Below are 21,787 nucleotides of genomic sequence, written 5' to 3'. Positions count from 1 at the left end.
AACATTTATCAGTATTTAGTATAAATTCATAAACCTTCAATAAACATTTCACACGTTGTACAATAGATACTGACGCACTGTATGCATACGAATTAGATTAACAAGATATCTCCTTTTTAATTTTGCAGAAACTGTAATACTACAGTTGTTAAAAAGTCATTCCTGTTTTGATAGAAGAGACTCACATTTGAGAAGAAAGAAGTTTAATTACACTATAGATTTTTATGGTTAATGCAATACTTGAATTATAAAATTGGTTGCTCTTCAAGGCCGCAATAACTAAGTAGTTGTGAATTGCTTGTGTACTGTATGCCATTATCTGAGTAGTAAGCAGTAGGCACACATTAATTTACATAGCACTTTATAAAACCCATTCTAAAAAGTTCTTCATATTTTAATATTTAAACAAAAATACAAGCAAAATTGTTAAAGAATAACATTGGGATACAATTGGGATAAGGAATCATCAATACATGCAGCTGAGAGCTAGGTCATTACTTATTTATAGTGTTGATAGACCGATAAAAGCCAGAATGAATAAATACTACCAAATACTTTAGCAAAGGACCAATGGTCATTAAATAAAACATATTTAAGATGATAAATCACAACTGTTTCATATCAAAACAGTATCTGTTCTCACCTGTAATTGCTATATGAGCTTCAAAGATAAGATTAGGGAGTGCATTCAATGAAATAGAAAAGTTTATGATCTCCTTAGGAAACTTGGCATCATTGATATATTACAAACTCATGATGTCTGTGAAGGACACTCTGGTCCATCAGATGGAGGAGGTGATTCAGAGCCTGAAGAAAGACGCCTCTGAGAGAGAGAAGCATTTGTCAAAGAGTTGGAGGACCTGAAAGAAGAACAGGCCTCAACCAAACAGGATCTGATCAATAAGCTCCAGACTGAGGGGGAGATTAGTCAGACCCTCCGAACTGAACTTGCCAAGCTGGAAGAAGAAAAGGACCAAAAAAAAAGACCAGGGAGCAGAAGAAGGACTCCCCCCATCATTTACTGGATGTTAAGCTGCTGAAAGAGATCGATGACTCTGAGGAAAATCTTCAGGAGAAAAAAAAGAAACCTTCAGCCTGGAAAACATTCAGACACCACACTGGTTTGAAGAAAAGGAAGAAGGAGGAGAAGCTGGAGATGAAGATATAATCCACCTGAGAGTCATACAGACACTGACATTCAAACCTCTAAAAAGTCAATAAAGTAACAAATAAAAATGTCTGCCCGTTTTTTTGTGTTGGGTTTATACTGGACTTGACTCCAATCTGCTATTAGAAATCAAACCTTTGCATTCTGGTCTTCTTGTATTCATTTGTTTTAATGACACATTTAGGAGCAAATAGATAATTTCCAAAGTTCTGGGTTTGGATATGGAAACAAGTTCAATCAGGTTCCTTTGTCAACAATTAGATTTTCATAGAATTAAATGTGAACTTTATCTGTGTATATACACACTTTACTGACATTTGCATTGTATTCTTAATGTTGGCTATAGTTTTACTTTCTCATGCATGATCTAAATAATGTTTCATGTTACATTTTTGTTAATATAGTATATGGTCCATTAGAAATAAATGCTGCACAACAAATAAATACAATTCTAAATGTATATTCTTCCCATAAAATCGTCACATTTAAAAACATGTCATAAAATATAAACTAACAAGTTTCTCTACCTTTTTAAACAACAAAATGTTAAAATGTGACAAAAAGGCTGTTTGTCAGTGGCATTAAACCCAGAAATTACTCATATATAATCTGCCAGCTTTGGTTAAAGTTTGGTTAGGCAACAGAAACTGCTTAGTTAAGGTTTGCAAATGATATTGGTCATGCATAAACCAAGGACCAGTCACACACAAAACCAGCAGGCGATTATCTTATCTTAGCATAAAGAAAGGAAGCAGGGGAGACAGCAAGCTTAAAAACTTCCAAAAACATGCCTACAAGCACCTCTAAAGTGACGACAGTGTGGTGTGGCTGTATCTGCCAGGATATATGAAGGTGCTGTTGGTCTCACAGAAGTGAAGGATGTAATCTCAGCATGTTTAACGTGAGCACGATGATAACGTTTAGCATGAGAAGACTAAAGCAGATAACCGGTAAATAGTGCTGCCTGTCTTACGTTTTTGTGAATTCATGATGGTTAAACTTGATGTTTTCAGTTGTATTCAGAGGCAGTGATACAGGAGCCATTGGGAATCTAGTGTTTATTGAATATACATATATACTTATACATACATACATTTTGAGCAAATTCTTGCAAAACGTTCAGTCATTTTAGTAAAACCAGGTTTCACAAATGTTGCAATGCAGCTATGCATCTAACATCAAACTCAGCACAATGAACTGTAATATGAAGGAAGCAGAAAATAGTTGGGTTGAATAAATGAAAACAAACAACAAAAAACTGCTGTTTTTCTTTGAGGCTGTTGGTCTCGGAAATGTGGAAGGTTTCTTGTGTGTTTGTGTTTCCTCATTTTTTATGCTGCAGAAGAAAAAGCAAACAAATGACCAGAAAGATAAAATGATGATGAGAACATACAGTTCTCTCTTTAAAAATACATTTCATTCAGACACCTTCAACTCACCTTCAAAGGAAGACAAGTTGTTCTTTGCTGTTACTGAAGTCTTATACACGTCTGATCGGTTCTCTTTCACACTCATTTTTTCTAAGGGGTCAAAACAGAGTTTTATTAAATCTCATGATTAATTAGGTCACTTTTATGATTGAGAAACAAGCCTTTCCCCTTAATTCTCTTTCTGGATGAGATAAGATAGCACATGAACTTGGATCAAATGAATACTAACCTTTCCGATGTGCTGCATAATTGTTGACTCTGCAAAACAAAAATAACGCATTGTTAAAATGTGGTGTGCCAGATGTTACTCAAAATTCAAACCAGAGTCCTAATAGTTCAGCCAGTGTGACAAATAACATTGCAATCTAAGTATTTATTGCAGGGCTATTGCATAATGTTGTGAATCAGTTTTTATCTCACTCATTATAAAAACTGAGGTCATGAGCAATGTTTTATTAAACTAATTAACCATTTTTTAATTAGGTAATTATCATGAAGACATGTTTTCATGTTTCAATTAAGTCATTTTTTCATGAATCAATGCATTAACTTGTGTTATGTTAGGTAATACAGCTGTATTACAAATTATCTCCTGTGCACGTGGCATCACTTTTACAGACATGTCATCTTGTGTACATGTGAAATTTACAACAAAACAACCAATTGTCAACAAATTAGTTAATAGCATAACCTGTTTTGTGCTTACCTTTTTCTCCTTATACCATACACAATTGTTCCACACACTGTTGCAATAATAATAAGACATCCAGTTGTTACAATAGAAGCTCTTCCAGCAGCAAGTGAGCAGTCTGAGAAATCTGAAAAAAAATCACCCAAGAAGACCCTTAATGCCTTTGTCCAAAACACATAGAAAGATACATATCTCATTGGTATATATACTTTTTTCTGTGTCCGTTTTTTTGTTACTTACCTACAACAGTTAAGTTGTGGCTCACTGTTTGACTCAGCCCTGTAGCAGCATTAATAGCAGAGCAGGTGTACGTCCCACTGTCCAAGCTTTTAATGGATTTTATGATGTACACAGCCTCATGCAAACTGGTTGGCTTTCCATTATAAAGCCAGGTGAAAGATGATGATGGTACAGACGTAGTGGAGCAGTAAAGCATTGTAAAATCTCCAACACATACTGATTCAGGTCCTTTGATGGCCACATTATCAGGTCCATCTGTAACACAACCAAAAAGTCAGATTGTTTAAAGTTACAGCAGTTTGGCTGTATTCTTAAAGAGGCTTCTGATGTTTCCATTATACTTGTTTTAGCAATACTACAGTGTAAAACCACTCTGCTACAAGTAAAGGTCCTCTAATCAATATTTTACTTAAAAGTACAAAAGTATTGGTATCAAAACAATTTTTTTTACCCCCCGGGGGATTAATAAAGTTTTATGATAAAACAGATAATAGATTATATTCTATTGATTATATTTTGTATCATTAATCTGAATTAGCACAGTAACTAGCAACTCAATGTATCAGATACAGTATGTAGTGGAGTAATAAAGCTCACTAATTGCCGAATTGCAGAAGTATAAAGTTGCATAAACTAGCTAAGCTAGCTGCACGGTAGTAGCAGAGCGATGAAAAGAATAACGTGCTGCATGTTGCAAGGAGTTGTTCTTCTAAAACGAGCGAAGGAAGAAGTTGACTGCGAAACAGAAAAATATCACAACATTATGGAGAAAGTGCAAGTGACGATAATCTGTCTGCTGAACTTTATCTGACGACGTAAAGCATCATATTGGTAGAAAAATGGGATTACAGCGGCCATATCGGGATGCTTTCCCGGAGTTCAGCGGCCAACCACAAAGGCCACCGAAGCTTCTGACCGGTGAGTAGGCTACACATTTCTATAAATTGACTATAAGCAGTCAATTTAGGACTTTTAAATTATTGTTTGGACAGTGTTTGTATTGTGTCACCTTGTGTAATAAGTCCAACATAATTACAATTAAAAATAGTTATATCAATTTAGCAAAAGACCGCGGAAGAACAACTTCCAACAGTGGAACGCGAAGGATATAGACTACTTTGCCATAAACTCACGTTGGATGAAAAGATTCACCGGCTGGCTGATTCCACTACTGGCACCATTCAACACGTTGCACCTGAATGGTCCCTGGTCGTAGCGGGTCACATTAACTATAGTGAGAGTGGAGCCTCCATCAGTGAGCTGAACTCTGTCACTGGCTGTAACCTCAGAGCTGCTATTCAGCCAGAGGAAAGAGAGAGAGGATCCAGAGGAGGAGCAGGACAGACGGACAGAGCTGTTGAACTCAACTAAGTGTGTGTTGTTGGAAGTCACCACCACATTGGAGACTGGTGCTGTGATAAAAAGTAAAGAGAGGTTTGCAGCAAGTCAGGTATTAAAATGTTCAACTTAAAGCCAGCCATTTAACTTACTAAACGTATTCTAACTTACTTAGTACAAAGACAGCTGCAGGCTGAGATGTTTCATATCTCAGAGTTTTGTTGTTAAAGGCCTGACAGCTGTAGTTCCCACTCTGACTCATCTGAATGTTCATCAGTCTGAGCTCTGGTTCAGTATCAGACAACAGGTATCCATTCAGGAACCACTGAAACTGGGCAGCAGGTCTGGAGACAGCTGAGCACATCAGGTCAATGTTTGACCCTTCCTTAAAGTATTCTTGTGACGGCGACCGCTTTAAATTAGTTTTTTCTGGCCCAACTGGGGGAAAAGGATATAAACTGGTATAGTCATCGATGCAAGAACAGTAGCTTGATCAATGCTGCATCTAGCTTGGCTCAGTGTGAAGGGTTCATATGTTGTTCAGATGCTGAACTGCATCATTAAACTAAATACAGCTATCATTTAACCAGTACCAGCCAAACACTGCAGCAATCAAACAGCAAGCAGCACAATAAGTAATTTAGAGCAAACCACTCCTGACATGATGGTTGACATAATTATGACTCAAGCTGCAAATTTAAAGGCCTGTGTAGCATTTGCATACAGATGTTGTAACAAAGAGTTACTCACAGCTGATGTAGAGTTTAACTGGATCGCTGGTGTAATTACTGAAATTATTGAACACATGACACCTGAATGGTCCCTGGTCATAGCGGGTCACGTTAACTATAGTGAGAGTGGAGCCTCCATCAGTGAGCTGAACTCTGTCACTGGCTGTAACCTCAGAGCTGCTGTTCAGCCAGAGGAAAGAGAGAGAGGATCCAGAGGAGGAGCAGGACAGACGGACAGAGCTGTTGAACTCCACCAAGTCTGTGGCGTTGGGAGTTATTACAACATTGGAGACTTGTGCTAAGGGTAGAAAAAAACAAAAAGAGGTTAGTAGTGGGGGAAAAAAAGATTGCACAAATCAATTGCTCTGACTTCTACATCAGCTAAGCATTTTGAATTTAACCAATTCTATGTCAAACAACACAACTAAACAGTCTCTAAAGGAACTATTTCTGACCTAATTATTTTAGCCGTCAGCAATAAGAAGTCATTCTCCCTAACTTACATTTTACAACAGCGATAGCTGCAGTCTGTGATGTTTGATTCTTCATAGTTTTGTTGTTAAAGGCCTGACAGCTGTAGTTCCCACTCTCACTCATCTGAATGTTTATCAGTCTGAGCTCTGGTTCAGTATCAGACAGCAGGTCTCCATTCAGAAACCACTGAAACTGGGCAGCAGGTCTGGAGACAGCTGAGCACTTTAGGATGATGTCTGACCCTTCGCCATAATATTCTTGTGACGGAGATAGTGTCAGGTTGATATTTTCTGGGCCGACTGCAGCAGGAAACAAAAAGATACGGTCAGCAATAAAATAAGGGGGTGGAATTGGCAACAAAAAGAACATCACAGATAAATAATGTTAGTATGACATGAAGCTTGACTCAATAACAAGACTTTGAAACTGTCTGGGGTTTGGATGAACATAATGTAAGTTAAGTCAGTTAGTGACTCACAAATGATGAGGAGGTTTACTGTATCTCTGGTGCAGTTACTGAAATGATTGAACACATGACACCTGAATGGTCCCTGTTCGTAGCAGGTCACATTAACTATAGTGAGAGTGGAGCCTCCATCAGTGAGCTGAACTCTGTCACTGGCTGTAACCTCAGAGCTGCTGTTCAGCCAGAGGAAAGAGAGAGAGGATCCAGAGGAGGAGCAGGACAGACGGACAGAGCTGCTAGATACTGGTGCTGTGGGGAGAACATATATTGATTATCATGTTGTACATTTTGAATAATGAAAACATTCATAACCCTAAGATGCATAATGAACACTTGTATATTGTGTGAATAATTATCACTACTGTAAACACCTCTTAATTTTAACTTACCCATTACAGTAACAGCTGAAGGCTGAGATGTTTGAGATCTCAGAGTTTTGTTGTTATAGGCCTGACAGCTGTAGTTACCAGTCTGATTCATCTGAATGTTTACCAGTCTGAGCTCTGGTCCAGTATCAGACAGCAGGTCTCCATTCAGAAACCACTGAATTAAGGCAGAAGGTTTGGAGACAGCCGAGCATGACAGGGTGATGTCTGACCCTTCCTCAACGTTTTGACACTATCTCCATCACAAGAATACGTTGTTAAAATTAAGAGGGGTTTACAGTAGTGATAATTATTAGCGGAGGTAATCAGTGCGCCACACAGCAGTGGCTGATTGTTCATGTAGCGTGTTTGAATGAATTGATCGGTGGTTTAATTTGTCCTAATTGCGCAGGGACAGGTTAAAGTTAGCATCGATCTGCAGAATCATGGGTTCTGTAGCAGTTTACTACTTGAGTGCGGTCTTTGCCAAGAAGATGTGTACAGGCAAAGTGTCTATACCATGGATGTATTAACAGAACTGGATACAGTGTTCGGCGGGAAGCCCCGTACATTCCAATGAGAGTGCTCAAAAGCGCATAAAGCAAACATGGAGCTTGGATCTTCCGCATTGTTGGCCCATGACGTCACGATGGACACGCGCACTAGCAAATATTTGTTTGTGTTGTCTTAGCAACCAGTAGCAACTTGCTCGTTCATGAGCTTATCTCTCGTGTCTCTTACAAGTGGCAAACTCATGAACTCGCCGTTTTCATTGTCTAAAATATTCACTAACGTTAAACATTGTGTTTTCGTTGTTCCAGATCGTTTACATCCTTAGCTAAATAAACGATAGATGTATTTAGCTAGACAACCAAGGAGATTTAATAATGATGTTGTGCTACTAGCTAGCTTACAGCTTCTTTTTTGGTGTTAACATTGGGAAGTTTAATTTTTCCAAGGTGTAAATTTCTTAGTGAAGATACTTTTTCACACTGTAGGAGGAAGTGCATCTCTGTCTGACCCAGTTGGTGGTCACTGAGCCTGTATTTAGTCAGGATCCGTCTCTTCTTCGTATCTCTGATAGTGTGCAGATACTCTGTCAAATAACAATTTAGTCTACTTTGTTTGCTTTCTCCAATGTTCTAAATATTCATCTGTTGAATGATTCATAATTTGTTTTGTGGTGTTGTTATGAACCAGTGCTGATGGTTGAAGGCCTGGTTAGTTAGCTTCACCATTAGCTGACTGAGGGGACTGCACTCAAAATGCCAACAATGAGAATCTGTCAATTCTGTTATATGCTTGAGGCAGCAGCAAGTATGGCCATCTCCACCTTCAATGAAGGTGCCTCTGCCATGCTTTCTGTTATGGAGAAGTTGTGGCTTCAGAGCACAGTTGTGCGACGGTCCATTCAATGAGAGAAACTGATATGCTCAGGATCTCGAAAGCTGAGGCCGTCACAACTGCCAGTGCAAAATATAGGCGCAAGAGTCTGAGCACAGCTAAAAAGGTGAAAAGGCATCAGCAGGAACTGGATGAGGGGTCTACATGTGAAGCAGGCATGGAAAATTAGGCTGTAGACAGTAACTAGGCCAGGGTGGCAGTTCTACATGGAACCGTTTGTGTGTGTGTGTGTGTGTGTGTGTGTGTGTGTGTGTGTGTATACACTGTTTTTTACTGGGGTTCTGTTCAGTTGAAGGCCATAAATGCTGTGTTATAATGTGATTTTAGGTGGTTTATTGTTGTTACTAATGATTTGATAAGATATTGTGTCTGTAAATAGTTGTTTGCACTAAAAAAGTATGAATTTTTACAATACAAATCTTTAAAGACCATTTTCTCAAAATGGTTTTTTTCTCATACTCTTAATCTCCACTTTAGCAGCACTTGCATACACCAAACGTTCCAGTTGTATTCAATGTATATTCTTAAGGTTTTTACAGAGGGGTTTGTTCATACTCAGAGTCTGATTTATACAACATTTTATACCTAAAAACGGGGCGAAAATTGATTTTGTATGGCTGTTGACAGTATTTTAATAATGGAGTGATCAAAAGAGACCCAAAATCCCCTCTGTAAAAAACCTTTGACTCATATGTCAACAAAATGAAACAATAATTTTGAATCTGGCTTTATCCAATGTTCAGATTTCTCTTCTGGAAATATATGCAAATTAGCGCATATTTAATGAGATAATACCTTATTTGCATATTTAAACATAAAAATTATAAAACTTGTAATACAAAAGATATTTGTCTTTATGTCAATAACAACTGGGGAAGTTTCATGCTGATATCTATTAGTCTTTTTTTCCCTATTCACCTGGGGTGTCTCCCCTTAAGTGCCATTGCTATATGTACCACCCTCAATAAGACCAACACAGGTGGATGTGTCTAACTTAGTCATCAAAAGCAAGCCGTCAAGCTAGAGCTGGGCGATATGGAAAAAAACAAATATCCCGATATTTTTGACCAAATACATCAATGTCGATATTGTAGGGTTGACTATTGGTGCTTTCACAAAATATTAACACAATGAGAGTTTTGATAAATAATCACCAATAATGTGGATACAATGACTAAGTGGGTAAAGGCAAATAATAACAGCTAGTAAGTCTGGTAAGTTCAGAAAATTACATTACTGTAGTGCAGCCTTTAAAAACGGTAAAAAGACAACACAATATTATGATATCCAAAATTGAAGAAGATATTTAGCCTCATACAGTATATCTATGTTGATATAATATCAATATATTGCCCAGCACTACGTCAAGCTGCTAATACATCCATTAGTCCTATTATGCCCAAAACTCTTGCCATGTCAGTCCTGGTTATGGGAGTTTTGGGTATACTGCTGTAAAGTCCACTTATGTGACCAAAAAAAGGAGCGAATGGAAAGTACAAAATCTGATATAGAGTTTTAATAAAAGTTTATTGTAGTAGCAATTTGATAAGACGTTACCAGGCCTCAGTCTGTGTTAAACAGCATAAATACTTTATTATACATTTGACGGGTGAATCATACAAGAACAAAGTATAAAGTATAAAGTAGTTCTGTTATACAACACCTGAAATGTCAAGTAGTGTCAAGATTGATTCATTAAAGCTGAATCTGTTAGCAGACATGAGATGAGGCGCCATTACAGCAATTAGCGATACTTCAGTTGTCTTAATATACAATACAACAAACCGAGGCAGCTGTTAATCATTAAACACAACAATGAATGTCACAGATGTAGATTACTGAAGAACATTTTAAAAATACTGCACGGACAAAAGCAAATATGAAGGACCACTGGTTAATTTGATCATGTATCATTCACAACTTTATTTTATGTGAAAATAACATTTAAAGCAAAAATGCTTAACACTTAACACACACACATTGTCTAAAGTAAATCCAATTGTAGATCAAAATGAGCGAGCTTGTTATATAACGTCTAGTATTTCCACAGACAAAATGCAGTCTTTAGATCGATATGAGTGCCAGCGTGGTCAGGACAGTGCAAAACATGGACATAGAACCACTGATGGGAGTAGAGGAGTCTAGATCAGAAAAAAACATTACTTTTATTCTTTTCCATTTGCAATCACATATCAGAATAAACAAGTTAGAGTTATAAAAGGGAGCTTAAATACCATGCAGGTTGTGGAACACAGAGGCTTTCAGACCAGTGATAGGGTTATGGGCGGTGCAGGTGTACCTCCCCAGGTCCATCTCTTCCATCTCACGAATGTAGTGTACAAACCCGTGCATCATTGTGTTTGAATGTCCAGAGGAAAGTTGCCTTAGGTAAGGAATCAGCAAAGCAGCTAAGAACAACACTCTCTTCCAGTTCTGCTCCTATTGGTGTCTGAACGATTATTGGTCTGTCAGGTCCATCTGAACATATGAGAAAGAAGATAATGGTTATGAGATTGAAGAAAAAATAAATATAGGAGCTTGAGCACTTACTCAAAATGTAAAGATGGTAAACAAAAAATCATGGTACAATTGAAAGTACTTACAATAGACTTCAAGCCTGCATTTGGCCGTGTCAAAGCTGAAATCATTGCTAACGTTACAAAGAAACTCTCCAGTGTCTCTCCTGTTCACAGGGCTGATGGACAACACTCTGTTGCCATCGTGAAAGCTGAATCCATCTCCAGAAACCAGAGGTTTTCCGTCCTTCATCCACACTCTAGACTTAAAGCTGTCAGCGTCGCAGGTTAGGTTCAGGGAGGTTTTACCTTCTATTAAGTTTTCTGTGGGGCAGGCCATAGTGGGTTTCGACACTTTGGCTGTGCATAAAAATTAAAAAGAAAGATAGTAAGAGGCATTCTTAAAGCAGACATCTTGTTTCAGATTTATTCATTCTAAATATGTTGCTATTACACAGGCATTATTTTCAATTCCTTCTGAACATTCAATACAACATCAAATTATTTAGTCTTACTTACTCAGCACGTCCAGTTTAGCAGTTCCTTGAATCTGCCCTGCTCCATGTGGGATGATGATTAAGTCATATTCTCCGCTGTCCTTTTCAGTCAGGTTTCTAAGCACCGAAGATCCAGTAGATTTATCAAGGATGATCCTGTTCTCATAGCCTGGTCCCACTACATCTACACTGTTTTTTTTTTTTTTTACAAAAATAAGTATAATAGAATAAAAAAGCCCCAGAATGGCACATGCAAATAAAGGAAACAAGTATTATCCAAGGCACTCGCAGTTCTTACATTTTTGTTGTAGAACTCATGGTAGAACTGTAACTTTGTCCGGTTTATTTTTCCGAGGCGAATAAAACCGGCAGCTACGTGTCTCATTCAGAGACCAGAGACCCAAACGGGGCTCTGAGTCAGAAGGTCTGAGATCTACCATATCAGCAGAGTAATCACGTAATGCACAGCAGACTATGGTGCAGGTAGATTATTTTCTGAAATATAGTGACTGTATTCTTGTAATAGCCTATTATCACTTTATTTTTCATGACTCCTCCAAATCACAGAGAACACAGATCTTTTTTGAATGTGCACAAAGTTTTGAACATGAGCAGAAATCTTCACATCTGAAATATTACAGTCCAGGTGATCCAAGGTCAGCGACATTAAAGAACAACTTGTTTATTGCTAAGGCCATATGTCAAAATTAAATGATTTATCAATAATGTAATAACAATAACTTATTTCACCAGTAAATTGCTGTTAAACGACAAAAACAACCACCAGATGGGAACAGGGTATTTTACAATAACTTTGAATGCACCACAAGGCTTAGTTTCAAGTGAAAGTGTGAAAGTTTTCACACACTTAAAGGCACACTATGTAACTCTTCCCTCTTCGGTCCCCCTACAGGTTGTCTCATTGGAACTACAGCCATGCAAGCTGTAGTTCCAAAGAGACAACCTGTAGGGGGACCGAAGAGGAAAAAGTTACATAGTATGCCTTTAAAGTGTCTGTGTTGTTTTTCCCCCAACGGCAGCCTGTTACGTTCCGGTGTTGGAATCCTCTACAATGAAATACAGTCACACTTTACACCGTTTAATTTTAGCTGTCAGCATTTTAACCAAGTTTAATCCAGCACTAGCTAATGGTAGGCTAATGTTACCTGCTGTCAAGTGTAGTGTTTACTTATGCATAGCAGTGCTTTGAGCGAAATGCTAAAATAAGCATGCATGTAATGATGTTAAGATGATGATATTTATAATAATTATAATAATGTACTTTATTTATTCAGCACTTTTCAAAAAAAGCTACAACATGATTACATAGTTGAATCAGGATATAAACATTTCTGCGATGAGGAAAATAAAATCAGGTATTTAAATCTAGTACTAAAAAACAACAACAATTATACAAGATACATAAATAAAAACAAAAAACAGATAAGATATGTTGGAAACAAAACAATCTTAATAAAATGGTAGCACAGGTGTAACAGTATAATGTTTACCATGGTCACTATCTTAGCTCACCATGTTAGCATGCAAACATTTCAGTCCCTCCAGGATGTCACGATCGCGCCAATTCACGCGAATTCAACCAATCACCGCGAATTTGGTGAGACTCGCAATTTTGACCAATCACCGCAACTTTTACGCACATTTGACCAATAACCTGAAGTTTCCCGTGACTTCAACCAATCACAGCAGTCCCACGTGCACTCTGAGAGCCAATGACCAATCGGGAGTGAGAACGGGTTGATCATTTCGGGTTTGTGTCCCGCATGTCAAGTTTCCTAAAGTCGCTTTCTTCTTTTCCGTCCCCAACCGTCCGATTCTTCCTGCGTGTCACAGAACCGTAAGCCCACCCATGACCTTTTCCTTAACTTAAGGGGCCGTGTTCAATTAACGGAATTCTTCCGTGGGTCCATCACGGAATTTTCAGCGATTCGTGTTCATTTCACAGAATTCTTCCGTGGGCCCGTCACGGAATGTTTTACAATTCTGTGAAACTGCCACAGATTTTGAGTTAAGGGGCTGTGTTCATTTCATGGAATTCTGTAAGATCAGGTTGGAAAATGCATCCTATTCGTCCAACCGTTGTTGAGATATTCCAGTCTGGAGTGAACCGACGGACTAACATCACATATTTAATTTAGGTTGCTTTCACACCTGAGCTGTTTGGGCCGTAAAAATTAACCCTGGAGCATTTGGTCAGATAGTCCGGTTCGTTTGGGGCGGTGTGAAAGCTTATTCGAACTCTGGTGTGGACCAAACAAACAAACTCTGGTCCGCTTTATAACAGGGGTCTCGGTTCACTTCCAAGTAAACTAGAGCTCTGTTCACTTTAGGTGAGAACGCCATCCAACCCAAATACAGGAACTGAAGTGCATTAACTGGCCTGCAATTTCAACCTTGCACACAATTTACAGACTCATATATGATTGAAGAGGTGATAACTTTCAGATCCATAAGCTATTCTAAGCACACATCGCTGGTCGTCTGTGTCACAACACATCATCATCTCTCTCTCATCAGGGCCACCCTCTCCTTCACTTGCTGTCAGCTGCTCAGATTGTTCGCCTTCTTCTAAAAATAACACTAAAGCAGAACTAGAAAACCTAAGACGTTATACATTTTGTGTTGCTCCATTCTCGTAGACAAAAAGTGTCTACGTCGTTGGACAGTATTCTGTCCAATAAACAAGCTACCATTTTGACCGTGTGACATTTGTTTACAATGTTTGATGTGTTTGACAAGATACAGTGTGAAAGCTAACCAAACCAAATGAAAAATGCAACAATGTTGCAACTTCACCCCCGAATCGCACTGACTGTACCGAACTATAGGTGTGAAAGCGCCCTTAAACAACTTGTCCTTGCCTACCAAATACCACTTCAACGAAGTTGCAACTGAAACCAAAGTTAGACACTTGCTCATCTCACTTCTACCCTTTTACAGTATGTAGTAAAGTTACAGATTTTTTACCATTCATAACAGGAGCTTATTTAATCTATTGCTATTTTTAACGCGTATTAAATGGTTAACTCGTACCTTACTAAGATTTGATTGCGTCTTAAACAGTTGCTTATTTCCTGTTCTAGCTTCAGGGAGCGTTAAACTTTCAGGAAGATATCCTGCTCAGTAAATCACATCAATAACACTTTACTCAACATCTTTTTTAACACCATAGTGCCAGAACAACCACAGTTACACCACAGGAGGGCAGCGTAATGCAGCTTTTGCCATGAAAGTGTTGTGCAGATTCAAAGGACGTATATAAATATTCAGACATTTAGCAACTTAGCACTTTGGAAGATTTTCAGTTGAACCTATAATAATTACAGCTGCCATAGCACGGCATTTATAAAGAGTACTGTCAGTCTATTAACTCTAGTTAATTAGCTTTCACTTGTCCTTGAGTAAAGTCCAGAGGCACAATTTTAGTAAAACATTTTAATTAAAGTATACAATATACAGCTTTATTAAAATACTATCAACTTTAAGCCCTTATTTCCACAGTTGGCAGTTTTCAATAAAAACATTTTGAGGTTTTAAGAAATGTCACTATAAACTAAAGGTAGCAGAGAAAATGTGTCAATTAAAAATAATATTGACATTCATTAACATTTTCTTTTCTTCAGGCTGGTTATGATGTTTCAAGTTTGCTCATTTTCTGATCATCTGCTGGACAAGAAGTGAAAAGGAGGGACATGTCACTGCTTTGATCAGCTCTACTGTATGTGATAATCAACTGTCGGTCAGTAATCATTGGCCTATAGTAGGCTTTTCAGGTAAACTAAAATTATTTATTATAATAATAATACAATATTACAACCAATGACCTGAAAAAAACATGAATCATTTTTCACTAAATAGGAAGAATTAGTCAAAAACTCACCTTTTAAAGGGAAATTAGATCGTTGAGTTTACAAGTTCTCATATAGGCCTACCTCTGAAGTGTTCTCATACACATTTTCTTCTTTTTCTAGGCAAAAAAATATTTTGTTAAATCTGATTATGTATATGTACAATTTGCATAATAGTGATATACTGTAGTGTATTCTTCATTTTGACTATGTTGTTATATTCATGATTGTCTAAGTGTAGGATAAAGTTAGATTAGATAAATACTAACCTTTATCAGAATGTGGCGGAGCTTTGTTGTTGATTCTAAATATTAGAAATAAAAGCATTGTTAAATATGGCCATGCAACTCAAAATTCAAACTGTAACCTACGTTGTGTGTTTGGGTAATATTTGGGAAGTATTTTATAAAAACAATTTATAAAGGACTTTTGATCTCCAGTTAATAATATCTTAATGCTTTGATTCATGTAAACATATTCTGTTAATGTTTAGACTACAGTAAGTCTAATACATTACATTACATTACTGTAAGATTATTAGAGTAAGGTTAATTTAGGGTTCATCTAAAGTCAGTTACATATTAATTCATGATTTTAAAAATGCAAGAAAAGTCTGGCTTGTAATACTATGAAGGCTATTTTTCCACATACTTTTTATAAACATAATGCCCTCCAACAGCTCCTCCTGCTGAAGCAATTACTAAACACGAGATAACTATTCCAGCAATGGCACCAGCTGAAAGACCTCCAGACCTGTCTGAAATGAAACAGAAAAAAAACAATTCACCTTGCAATATTATCTATTTTCCAAGTTTTTATTATGGTAAATGCTAAATATGTCTGAATACTGTAGGGCCCTGACTGTAATACAAGTTAATGATTTGCTCAAGCACATTAGCAAATAGCTTCCTGTTGGTGCAAAAAAAGCAGCATCAAACATATGTTTGAAGTGCATGCCAATCTTTACATGATTAAACGTGTATTAGAGATGCACCGATTACAACTTTCTAGGCCGATTCCGATTCTTCACTGAGTTTGAACTGCCGATACCGATTTTAGCCGATTCCGATTTCATATTTTCTAACCACTTTACAGCACACACGAATATTTATTTTCTATCTTTTCTTTAATAGAACATTTTACATTTTGCATAGAACATGGAACATTTTTTGAATAGATAATCGATCGCTATAAAATAGGACTATATAAATTACTCCTGGTGTGGGAAATTCACACACACTGCAATGTTATGGAAGAACCATTTCCTTCTTTTCACATCCAATATCCAAAAAAACAAATAATTATGTATATATGTATATAATATAAATAAATGCCTGCTTGAACGTAACAGTAATGTTACCTGAAAATATAAACGTCACTGCTCATTTTACACACAGTTTAGCAACAAACTAAAACATCCCCACTAACCTGGAAAGAGTTTTAAACAGTGACGTTAATACAGCGTGTCGGAGGACAAATACAGCATCTCTCGAAGCGGGGAGTCAGAGGCATAGGGACCGTCGCAGCGTTCGCTAACGTTAGCTTCTTGTCTCATCTGGGGTCTGATAAACACTAAATTCATCAAAGTTAGTGTGCCCAACGCTATTTTCCGATAAACTGTAGCTGTCAAATTTCACGGGACCCGCTTGAGTGCGGTTTTCATATTCCAGTTGTTCCGGCCTTAGAGGGGAGAGAGAGCGGCTGACCCTTCGCCTGAGATCAGTAGAGCAGACTGCTCTGCAGAGCCGTGTATAATTACGACTTTATAGCATTTCATAAAGAGCTGATTGAGCCCCCCTGCCAAAACGTCTTCCTGACCGTCACATGTTTGCAGAATGAAGGAAGCCTTCAGCAGCGGCTCCTGCACCGCCATGCCAAGACCCGCCCTTCAATAGCATTTATTGGCCAGGCGCGTACCGTTCCCAGTAGGCTACTACCGCTGCTCCCAGTACTACCGCTGCTCCCGTTACTGCTGCTGCTTCTGATACTCTGCTTGGTCATATGTGAAGCATCAGTTCACATAAGGTTAATATACAACCCGTATATTTATCTTAAAAACACTCCCGGTCCTCCTCAGCTGTGAAGCGACATACTTGTTGTCCAAGCCCGTGTGTTCTCGCTAGATAAATGTGTGCAGCATTCACTGTCCCGTGGGAAATAATGCAATGTTGAGCTTCATGCAGATCACCTGATAACCAGAATTGTAAGTCAGAATGTAAACTGGGCCTCAGATGGTAAGCGCAATTAAATTAACCTAAAACTAACTTAATTAAAATGCCACAGCCCATAGGCCTACTGTTTGTTTTTGTTATTATTAGAATATAGACATTAAGAGAATAAATCGTTATGCAAAGTACGTAAGAAAACTGTTTCATTGAAACCACAAAATTCTTTAACTATTGACTATTTCCAATTGATCAAATGTAATTGTTTCAAAGTTTTGACCTCAAGTCTTAATATAGCATGACTTCTGTAAACACAACATTGACACATAATCACTGTTTAAGCAAACATTAAGGTTACACACAGAGGACATACAGAGCAACATTTAGAGTTGTGTTCTGGTAAGTGTAAATCCAGCTTTCACTGTCCTTTTAGCTTTTATGTCTCCACCAACTCCTAATGGAAAAATCCATCTCTTCAGCTGCTAAATGGTGCACTTTCCTCACCAGCTAGTCGCTTACTTTGTCTGTCTGTCATTTTGCACTGGGCAGGTACAATAGTGTACAGTGGGTTTTGCTGACAACAGCTGCCTGCTACCAAAAACAATGCTATAAGACTGAACCAAACTGTCTCTTTTTATATAGTCATTTAATATTAAGACGCACTGATTTGAATACACACTTTGCCAATACAGATTACGCAGATGGTCAGTTAAGTGCCATCTGTCGGACCCATCTCATTAAACTATATCCACCAAACTTCTTAATTCAAACTTACCCAGTACAGAAACAACTGAAGGCTGAGATGTTTCATATCTCAGAGTTTTGTCATTAAAGGCCTGACAGCTGTAGTTCCCACTCTGACTCATCTGAATGTTCATCAGTCTGAGCTCTGGTCCAGTATCAGACAGCAGGTCTCCATTCAGAAACCAGTGAAACAGGGAAGCATGTTTGGAGACGGCTAAGCACATCAAGGCGACATTTAAACCTTTGCCATAATATTCTTGTGATGGAGATATTGTCAAATTAATATTTTCTGGGCCATCTATGGTATGCATATGGGGGAGTAAAACAAACGGGGAAAGTAATTAAAAAAAGTAATATTAGCAGCTTGAAGAAAGTGACATGTAGCTTCCCTTAGTGTGAAGCATCATTATATCTTCAACTTTGAAGCATCTATTTAGTGCAGCATAAAGAGTATGCACATATACTGTAAGTGAATAACTCACAGTTGATGGAGAGGTTTACTGGATCACTGGTGCCATTACTAACAGGATTAAACACACGACACCTGAATGGTCCCTGGTCGTAGCGGGTCACGTTAACTATAGTGAGAGTGGAGCCTCCATCAGTGAGCTGAACTCTGTCACTGGCTGTAACCTCAGAGCTGCCGTTCAGCCAGAGGAAAGAGAGAGAGGATCCAGAGGAGGAGCAGGACAGACGGACAGAGCTGTTGAACTCCACCAAGTCTGTGGTGTTTAAAGTTACCAAAACATTGGCAACACGCACTGTGGGTGGAAAACACAGTGGTTTTATACTGGCCACCTTTCTTGCCTAAGAAAGGGAACATTGTTCAGTAGAGGGGAGAAATGTCAAAAGTGGGAATGCTACTATGTTAATGATACTATGAGTAATCATGGCTTTAAACAAAGGTTTGTATGCGAGTTAGACATATTCATGTAGTCCAGAGAATGTTAATTTACCCGTGATCCTATAGTTATTGTTGTTTTTTAAAGTTTACATTTATATTGATGGTCTTTCGTTTTACAATGGTGAGGCATAGAATATCAGTCATGACCGTCACTAGATTACTTGGCATGTTTTATTATTATATCTTATCTTATCCGTTGCCTAGTGCTTGGTGCAATATTTAACTAGTGTTGGCTGACCTTGCCGGTTAATCTTGCCCAGTTAGCCAGAACTACACTGACCATAGAAATACAAGAGTTGAACTTTTTGTTAGCCTATTAAATCAGACTGAAACAGCTCCGATTGGACAAATTGGAGATGTGAAAGGTGATATAGTCTGTGACCAGACTAGATTACTGTAAAGCTATTGCAGTTATAACAAATAATGTGAATTTACATGGTGAATGTAATGTGATTATCTTTAATGTGTGTGTGTTAGTTGTATCTGCTTGCTACAGATGTTGCTGTGCTACTGGCATCTCCAGGAAGTGATTTTTCTATGACCTCAGATATTTTTCATTCTAAACCTCAGTTGTCTCTGTACAAACACAAATTTCAGACGCTTCTTAAATGCAAACGTATGAAGAGTAAGTATTCTTTCTTTATGTTCCACAATTGTTTAGCAAACCTTTTTATATTTTATCTGATACTATCTTAGGTACTTCCCATCTTTTATATCCATATTTATTGACGCAAAACCTTTCATTCAAACTTACCCAGTACAGAGACAGCTGCAGGCTGAGATGTTTCATATCTCAGAGTTTTGTTGTTAAAGGCCTGACAGCTGTAGTTCCCACTCTGATTCATCTGAATGTTGATCAGTCTGAGCTCTGGTCCAGTATCAGACAGCAGGTCTCCATTCAGAAACCAGTAAAACAGGGCAGCAGGTCTGGAGTCAGCTGAGCAGGACAGGGTGATGTCTGACCCTTCCCCACAGTATTCTTGTGACGGAGATATTGTCAAATTAATATCTTCTGGGCCATCTGAATGTGGGGGGAAAAACAGCAACAAGTTAGTATGCACAACAAGTCATCAGAAAGAACAAAACCTCTGCATGATGTAATGTAACAGAACAGCCCAGCAATAAACACTTTATAAATTAAACTGACTTGATAATAATTAAGTCCACACTGTGCTGTAGTTTGCAGTGATATTGTACTGCATTATGTTACGTTGAAAAATGTGTTTCTAATCATTTGTAAAACCCATGGGGGAACAAAAATACAAACAAACCAGGCAATTACACTTCTCACTAATCCGACAATAATCTAAACTCTCTGTCTCTGTTCGCATTCAGATGTTGTCAGATAAAGAGCTGAGCTTGTAGGTTAGTAACTCACAGCTGATGGAGAGGGTTATTGGATCACTGGTGCCATTACTGACAGGATTGGACACACGACACCTGAATGGTCCCTGGTCGTAGCGGGTCACGTTAACTATAGTGAGAGTGGAGCCTCCATCAGTGAGCTGAACTCTGTCACTGGCTGTAACCTCAGAGCTGCCGTTCAGCCAGAGGAAAGAGAGAGAGGATCCAGAGGAGGAGCAGGACAGACGGACAGAGCTGTTGAACTCCACCAAGTCTGTGCTGCTGGCAGTTGCCGTTACATTGGAGACTAGCTCTGTGGATGAAAAAGAAAATGGTTTCCAATTTGCCCCGAACTAAGAAAGGTATAATAGAAGGAAACACTGCAGTGGCTGGGAAATAAATCTTGTGTTTATAATGAGATGTTGAGTATTCATGGCTGCACATTGAACACTTCTGCCACTACAAAAAGCAACATTTCTAATGACGACAATATTAAAACTGTAAAGCTGTACTTTTTTGTGGTTGCTCTGTAGAATACATTTTAAATATAATGTCCAATTTAACACCAAAAATCAGAAAGTATAACCATAAAACTCAATGTCTCTGATACAGTCTCAACAAAAGCTAAATATGTACAGACTGTACAGGTGCACCCAAAAACTGTGAACTCAGTGTATCCTTTATATGTTTTTTAAACATATTGTTGATAGCAGGGCTTACAGTTATACAACTTAAAATAGAAATCTTGCTTATCGTCATCAGTGGCCAAGTAAAATTAACAAAGCCTTTATTATAATGCAGTTATTGGAAGACTTTACATGTCATTATCAGTGAGAAACCATCCCATCATGTACACAGTGAAGTAATTTGAGCCTAAAAGTTTATTCTTCACCTGTAAAAACAGTAGTTTGACAAAAAAAGAAATATTCACTTATGGCCCACTTACTTTTAACCACATTTCAAATATTTATTTTGTCTTAGTATTGTGTAATTATAATGTTATTATGTAATAAAAATCTGAATTCTGGTCTCAGTATGAATCTTATTTGAAGCCACTGAACACAATTATTTTGCTGAAACAAAATTTATTTCTCACTAAATTTTTACACATAGGCCTAATCTTTACTCAGCACTGAAAGAGATGTCAAACATTTGCTCACCAAGTACGTTCAGTGTTGTGCTCCCTCCCTTCATTGATTCTCCAAATACAATGATGCTCATACTGTATTCTCCACTGTCATTAAGAGCCAGATTCCTGAGCTCCAGAGATCCAGTAGACATGAAGAGGGTGATCCTGCCTTCATATTCTGGTGCAGTATTGTTTACACCACTGAAAGTGATTATATTTTTACTACCAAATGCCCAGAAAACTGACACAGTTGGTTTGTCTGATGGAGTCAGTGTTGTAGTAAACATCACTGTCGCTCCCACAGCTGCGTTT

General features: G+C 38.0%; 2 protein-coding genes across 2 annotated transcripts; both read right to left on the bottom strand.

Annotated features, from left to right (window-relative positions):
* Positions 1–878: 878 nt before the first annotated feature.
* LOC144518943 (cell adhesion molecule CEACAM5-like) lies at positions 879–10,629 on the bottom strand. The gene is made up of 8 exons (XM_078251827.1): positions 10,542–10,629; positions 6,102–6,371; positions 5,618–5,896; positions 5,020–5,305; positions 4,663–4,823; positions 3,555–3,784; positions 1,120–1,173; positions 879–956 (listed from the first exon to the last, which is right to left on the bottom strand). Exons 1-8 carry the CDS (start codon positions 10,627–10,629, stop codon positions 879–881), a joined length of 1,446 nt encoding a protein of 481 aa, XP_078107953.1.
* Positions 10,630–17,642: 7,013 nt separating this feature from the next.
* LOC144518942 (cell adhesion molecule CEACAM5-like) lies at positions 17,643–21,783 on the bottom strand (the record flags this gene model as incomplete). Its single annotated transcript, XM_078251826.1, has 6 exons — positions 17,643–17,659; positions 18,130–18,396; positions 18,581–18,859; positions 19,757–20,023; positions 20,381–20,659; positions 21,507–21,783. Coding segments are annotated over 6 exons (1,386 nt in total), but the record flags the coding sequence as incomplete, so codon positions are not given.
* Between the last annotated feature and the right edge of the window lie 4 nt (positions 21,784–21,787).

The sequence above is a fragment of the Sander vitreus genome, chromosome 6 (genome assembly GCF_031162955.1).
Source record: "Sander vitreus isolate 19-12246 chromosome 6, sanVit1, whole genome shotgun sequence".
NCBI classification, from domain to species: Eukaryota; Metazoa; Chordata; class Actinopteri; order Perciformes; family Percidae; genus Sander; species Sander vitreus.
This window is presented reverse-complemented; position numbering and strand designations above follow the sequence as displayed.

What these genes read in the sequence shown, in the direction of transcription:
- LOC144518943 (XM_078251827.1), bottom strand. Translation starts at nt 10,629, where the DNA reads ATGGAAGAGATGGACCTGGGGAGGTACACCTGCACCGCCCATAACCCT. An exon ending in AGTTAAACTCTACATCAGCT is followed by an intron (nt 5,306 to 5,617) that starts GTGAGTAACTCT and finishes CTTTTCCCCCAG; the next exon opens with TTGGGCCAGAAAAAACTAAT. An exon ending in TCTTCCTTTTCTTCAAACCA is followed by an intron (nt 957 to 1,119) that starts GTGTGGTGTCTG and finishes TTCTTCTTCCAG; the next exon opens with CTTGGCAAGTTCAGTTCGGA.